Raw genomic sequence first — 7500 nt, 5'->3', positions numbered from 1 at the left:
TAGTATTTCTCTGTTAATTGGTATTTTTTCAGGTTTGCAGGGGAAATTGTGTGTGCGCGTGTGTCTCTGTGTGTGTGTGCGCGTGTGTGTGTCTGTGTCTGTGTCTGTGTGTGTGTGTGTGTGTGTGTGCGCGCGCGTGTGTGTCTGTGTGTCTTGTGTGTGTGTGTGTGTGTGTGTGTGTGTGTGTACGTGTGTGAGACTCACCTGCTCTTCAGGTGCTGAATGCTGCCCAGGCATTTAAACTGTCCATTGACCATGATGGCCATGCGACTACATAAAGCTTCGCACTCCTCCATGCTGTTAGAGGAAAGAAAGAAATAGCACACACACACACACACACACACACACACACACACACACACACACACACACACACACACGACACACGCGCACACACACATGATGAAAGTAAGAAAAACAGAAAGAAAGGAAAGAATGAAAAAGGAAGAGAAAGTCAGGAAAAAAAAAAAACACAGATTGCATTAGATTACCAGAAATATCGTACGTTCCGGTGTCTATTGGATTGATTGGCCAACAGAATGAAATGGCAACCCAGGCTGTGTGTGTTAACTCATGTAGGAAACGTTTCATTTAACATTATTCTTTTAAAGGACATTCATCCAGAGCACTGCAGTTTACACCACTTGGATGACACTTGAGTGGAGTTCCGAAGGGGATTGTGTGTGTGTCGTGGCGGAGACGCTATACAACAGCATGCCAATTTGGAAGCCACTCAAAGACGGATGTCAGACAACGATCATTAAAGTTTTATACGCCGATGCGTTCCAATCTCCGAGAGCATTTGACTGGGACAATAAAGTCCCGTCTCAGGGTTGAAGCACAGTAACCATAGTCGCAGTAACCATAGTCACTGGATCGATGACTATTCACTTCTGCTACGGCCGTGGTCTTTTGTAACTCAATCACAGCACATATTTCCATCATCATCTCACAAGATCATAAACCGCACAGTCAAAGGGAACAATAAACGCGCAGCAATCAACTAAGTACTCACACTCCCTAAACGTTATCACGGATAAAGGGGACCTACTGCTGAGTTCCAACAGAGAGCGGGTTCTGGAGTGGACCTTTCCCATACACGGTACTTATGGTAACTTTGGCCGGATCCGGGTCTAAGAACCAGCTCTTCTGGGACTAAACTGCAGCCAGAACAGTTGTCACATATGAGTGACATTCTAGAATTGAAGGCTTCTAGAGATAATTACAAATGGATTTATTAAACGCTTGGGCCCCGGAACTCTTAAAGGGTTAGTGACTAGTTAGTATCTGGGTTCTGACAGCTTCCATGCAAGTTTGTCTAGGGGATCAAACTTACAATTTATAACACACACCTACACCCACACACAGACACACACACACACACACAAACACACACACACACACACACACACACACACACACACACACATAGACACACACACACACACACACAGACACACAGACACACACACACACACACACACACACAGAGACACACACACACACACACAGACACACAGACACACACACACACACACACACACACACACACACACACACACACACACACACACACACACACACACACACACACACACACACACACCTGTTCTCTGTCTCTTCTGAATAATCTCTGTTGCGTTCACACTTCTCTCTTCAACTCTCAGCAGGTAAGTCCTGCGGCTCGGGGAAACTACACTGGGGTATTTCTCATGCAGATTTTTTTTAGTTTGTTTCTTTCTTTCTCCCCTTCCACACACACACAAACACACACACACACACACACACACACACACACACACACACTCACACACACACACACAGACACAGACACAGACACAGACACAAACACACACACAGACACAAACACAAACACACACACACACACACACACACACACACACACACACACACACACACAGACATACACACACACACACACACACACACACACACACACACACACACACACACACAGACACACACACACACACACACACACACACACACACACAGACACACACACACACACACACACACACACACACACACAGACACAAACACAAACACAAACACAAACACACACACACACACACACACACACACACACACACACACACACACACACACACACGTGGGCTGTCTAATAATTCACACCACGCCCTTGTTCAGGAGCGCCTCTTGGTTCACAGATCTAGCGATTGTTTTCGACACCCTCCCCCTGAGGACAAACAGGGCAATTAGGCAGATCAAGCGATAGCACCTGGGTGTTTGACTGGGGAATCAGTCTGATGTGGAGCGCAACGTGTGATTGGAGTGATTACAGCTCTACCCACTGCTAGAGGAGGAGGGAGATTGTTTTTTACGGGCTCGGATGTGTTTTATTTTTTTTGAAAAATAAAAAATGTGAGAAATTAAGCTCTGAACAAACAGAGACACCTGCTTCAGATAGGGGCCATTAGGGGCATGCCAACCAATCAAACCAAATGGAAATTCAATTTGTTTTCAAACAAAGAGACATTGTGAATGGGCAAAAATGGTAACAAATACCTATATGTAATTAAAGTTGATGGCAAAACAGACTGAAATTTTTAATTTCGAAACACTTCAACTTTAATGAGTGTTTCCTTTGTAAACTCAAGGCCTTTGTGCATTTGCCCTGAACACCTGCACCATTCCAAAGGTGCTATTCACACTGACCTGTGTGAGGTGAGGATGACGGAGCGTCCCTGTTTGATGACGCTCAGGATACAGTCCCACAGGAACCGACGTGCTTTGGGGTCCATGCCTGTCGTGGGCTCGTCCTAGGAGAGAACAGAGGACTGTTGTATTTACACGGCTCAGTTTTTCTTTATTTATTGTTCTAATTTAATCTATACATTTTTATTTTTGTCCACAAACAACCACAAAGTCTTGACTGAAATATGCTTAGACAAAATCACGAACGCTGCACTGATTGTGTTGTGCTGATCTTCTCAAATCGCAAACCAGTGTAGTGTTAATAAGAAAAGCTCCTCGTTAGCTTAGTCAGCTGTGTTCAGCCATCCCAGAGCAGTGTTATTAAAAAAGCTCTTCGTTAGCTAAATGAGCTGTGTTCGGTTAGCCCAAAGTAGTGTTATTAAAAAAGCCCTCCATTAGCTAAATCAGCTGTGTTCGGCTAGTCCAGTGAAGTCTTATTAAAAAAAGCCCTTCGCTAGCTTAATCAGGTGTGTCCAGTTAGTCCAGAGTAGTGTTATTAAAAAAAAGCTCTTTGTTAGCTAAATCAGGTGTGTCCGGCTAGTCCAGAGTGTCGCTGAAGGGGTTTGTCTGGCATCAAAAGCAAGAAGGGTCCTGGAACAGTACTAGGAGACATAAGGTTAGAGTTAATTTTGGGGCTGAGGTACTAGTTAGGGTTAGGGAGTATGGTGTGTGTTGGAGTTAACTTTAGGGATGAGATACTAGTTAGGGTTGGGTTGGGGAGTATGGTGTGTGTGAGGTTAGGTCAGGTCATTGATAATTGTCAGCTAGCCGAAACAGTATGATATAGCACAGATTTAGGGCTAGCTAGCAGGTATGTGACAGTTTTAAGATCAACAACAAACAATCTGTTTGTCGGAGCCTCTTAAAATGGGTCATCAACACAGAGAGAAGCAGAGAGAGGAGCAGAGAGAGGAGCAGAGAGAGGAGCGAGGAGCAGAGAGAGGAGCAGTGAGATCTCATATTCATCATCATTCTCCTGTCTCTCCCTGATATGCACACAGAGAGAGGAGCAGAGAGAGAAGCAGAGAGAGGAGCAGAGAGAGGAGCAGAGAGAGGAGCAGAGAGAGGAGCAGTGAGATCTCATATTCATCATCATTCTCCTGTCTCTCCCTGATATGCACACAGAGAGAGGAGCAGAGAGAGAAGCAGAGAGAGGAGCAGAGAGAGAGGAGCAGAGAGGAGCAGAGAGAGGAGCGAGGAGCAGAGAGAGGAGCAGTGAGATCTCATAATCATCATCATTCTCCTGTCTCTCCCTGATATACACACAGAGAGAGGAGCAGAGAGAGGAGCAGAGAGAGGAGCAGAGAGAGGAGCAGAGAGAGGAGCAGAGAGAGGAGCAGTGAGAGGAGCAGAGAGAGGAGCAGAGAGAGGAGCAGAGAGAGGAGCAGAGAGAGGAGCAGTGAGAGGAGCAGAGAGAGGAGCAGAGAGAGGAGCAGAGAGAGGAGCAGTGAGAGGAGCAGAGAGAGGAGCAGTGAGATCTCGTAATCATCATCGTTCTCCTCTCTGTCTGGTATCCCTAAGCTGACTCGTGCCCAGTGGAAACAGCTTAACCTCGGGGCGAGGCACAGATTAGAGAGCTCCTCTCAGACATGCCACTCGCCTCGAGTGAGGAGGAGAGCCGAGGAGCGTGACTCTACAGATTACCGCAGGAGCACGGGCTTGTTTCGCTAAAGTCCCTGCTATGGAAGGTATCACAGAGCCTCCGTCTGTGCTTGGATTCGCAAAGACATTCTCAGGCTCGGCAAACACACACACACACACATACACATATCCATACACATGTACACACACGCACACACACAGACATAAAGACAAACACACATACACACAGAGGTGCACAGCGCAGGCACTCAAAACAGTCCTTGGGCTATTGTGACCTGATATGGTTATTATGTGACAAGATCCAGAACTGGACGCACAGACACTCTCTCTCTCTCTCTCTTTATGTCTAACTCAGTCTCTCTCTCACACACACACACACACACACACACACACACACACACACACACACACACACACACACACACACACACTCACACACAAACAATGATCCTAGCTAATCTGCCTCAAGCACCTGCATCTCTACACCGAGTACATCCCTGCACCAACTTTCTTCATAAATGCCCCCCCCCCCCCCCCCCCACGGCATCCAGCAGAGGCCCAGCAGAGCGCTGACACGAGCCCCAGGAGGTCTCACTCCTCCCCAGCCACCAGCCTGCTCTACCTCCCCCTCCTGCCTTAAAATCCTCCAGACAAGGTTACCAAAACAGCACTGAATGCAATCCCCTCTCCAGTGCCTGGAGCCTGGAGCCTGTCTGGACAACCAAACCCGCACTGTCCACACAGAGACAATGATGTCTGCTGCAATCTCTCCCCGTGGGCATAGCGGTAGTTGCCAGTCAGTCATCCTCTGACTTTGTATAGGTGGAGGACTGCTTTAGGATGCTGTGCGAATGCTTGTTTCTTACTGATAGGCACTAGCAGTCACAGTTTGTGGCAATAGGCTTCAAGGGAGGCCACAGCTTAGAATGCTCAAAGATGATGTAAAAGGAGCTATTTCAATACTTAAAGGAATACTATTTGTTTGTTTTTTTGTTTTTGTTTTTGTTTTTGTGGGTTTGTTTTTTGTAGGTAGGTTATATAATAGATAAGCCTTTATTGTCATTGTATTTGCATAAAACATAATTTTGGATTAGGTATATTTTGAACCATCCTCAAATGTATTTTAACGGTATGTGGTCATGTAAAGGGTCTTTTAAAATGTGTAAAATGACATTCCAGTGGTCACTGCCGACTTCGATCATGAAAGGAAATAAAGCAAAACTGCGTTTATTAACTCTGTCCAAAAAGTCTCTCCAAGTTTTTGAAATCACTAAGTGAAGGAATGGCCTAAGACTTAGCTAACGCTAACCTTTAAGGCTGAATCGTGATATTCATGCCAAGACTGTTTTTTAATATCTCCCTCAGATTACTGCAGAATTACTGCTTCCTGTTAGAGATGCAATAATATTTGCCTGCTAAGCTGCAGTTAAAGCTCATTCCCCCTTAAGAGAAAGCCCTCACTTGGCATATCAAAAATCAGATCTGAAAAATACCCAGTGTAATTTCTGCAAACAGGTCTATGTGTGCTTTACATTTCTCACCAAGATCAGGTTTTAGTTCCTTGATGATAATACACTTCAATATGTCCAGAAGGCACACACACACACACACACACACACACACACACACACACACACACACACACACACACACACATACACAGAACGTGCACACACTCAAACACACTCTCACGCACACACACGCACACACACGCACACACACACACACACACATGCAGAACGTGCACAAACTCACACACACACTCTCACGCACACACAAGAACAGACACGTACACACACGCACACGCACACACACACACACGCACACACACACACAGGCACACACACACACACACACACACACACACACACACACACACACACACCTCAAACAGTCTTATCCATGCAGTCAACTTTCAATTTTCTCTTAATCTCCCCTGCAAAATTCAGTCGAGTCTCTCTGCCTCTGATGGGGGATTTATCCCATGCAAAGCAAAAACACAGGAGCCTGGTCTACAGTGCCTGACCCCTGAGTCCATCCCTTTCTTCCCAGATCAAAAAGAGAGAGATTTCCTTTCTTTAATTACCACAAGGATGACAAGAACACCATGCCCCAGACTAACCAAAAGAAAAGCAGGGTCCCTGCGACACCCCACGGCCCAAAGGATGAGCCGTCATCAAGGAGCAGAAACCCCTAGTTGGTTATGGGATTTAGCAAGAACTATGGAGTAGATTTGAGAAAGCAAAAGGAGTCGATTTTCAAATGAAAGCCCCCTTTGACAGGGAATTATTAACTTCACAAGATATAAAGAAGCATTTAAATTAGCAAGAAATATGACCTGTTTTATGAGAGTTTTAAATGGGTTGTGTTTCTTATGTACACCCAGATGAATTGGCAAAAGGGGCTTAAAAACAAAAACCCCAAAAAACCAGATTGAATGTTTGTTTTGGCGTTGGAGTTTTTTCTGGTGTCCTAATTACGGTTCCTTCCAGGGAGCTTGGATGCCACGCATGGATCAGTATTCTCCTAAGACTGTGTTTTGATCCACACACACACACACACACACACACACACACACACATACACACACACACACTCTCCTAAGACTGTGTTTTGATCGCTGGTCCTGTTTGCCTACTAATGACCGTCGTCTGGGAAAAAAAAACCCACACAGTTGGCAAGACTTAAACAGGGACTTAATTACAGACACAGTTAATTAAACTGAAATGCTATACGCTGCTATTCCACCAGCAGTCTGCACAACAGTTTGACTCTATTGATCAAGGGATCATTGAAAACAATATTGGTAAGAGAATGAATGTCAATTAAAACACAGTATGACAAGGCTTCCCAATTATGCTCACACAAGCCTCCCATCAATTCAATATGTGCTTCAGTTATTCAACTGATGCACCAACTAACCAACATATCCCTGCTGGCGTGGGCTGAGTTAGACGATTCAAATGCAACTTCCGAAGTGCAACATTCTTTTGAATTTAAATAGGTTTCTGCATTTCGTGTAAAAGTAATGGATTTTTTGTACAACAGTCTAACAACCTCAGTTCAACAATCACGTATATCAAAGTGTGCTTTTCACAAAACACATCTGACTGTCCACTAGCCTGTACCGGAGAGTGTTTGTTCGTCCGTTCGTTTGTT

General features: G+C 45.2%; 1 protein-coding gene across 1 annotated transcript in view; it reads right to left on the bottom strand.

The window, feature by feature from the left end:
* The window catches only part of LOC308382368 (phospholipid-transporting ATPase ABCA1), a gene marked incomplete at both ends in the record, with an annotated part of 237019 nt that overhangs the window by 25412 nt on the left and 204107 nt on the right, over positions 1 to 7500 (bottom strand). The window contains 2 exons of the mRNA XM_080860090.1: positions 205 to 297; positions 2701 to 2804. Of these exons, the coding sequence (XP_080716216.1) occupies positions 205 to 297; positions 2701 to 2804 (197 nt within the window). The remainder of the gene's footprint in view (positions 1 to 204; positions 298 to 2700; positions 2805 to 7500) is intronic.

This window comes from Sprattus sprattus (genome assembly GCF_963457725.1).
Source record: "Sprattus sprattus genome assembly, chromosome: 21".
NCBI lineage: Eukaryota > Metazoa > Chordata > Actinopteri > Clupeiformes > Clupeidae > Sprattus > Sprattus sprattus.
This window is presented reverse-complemented; position numbering and strand designations above follow the sequence as displayed.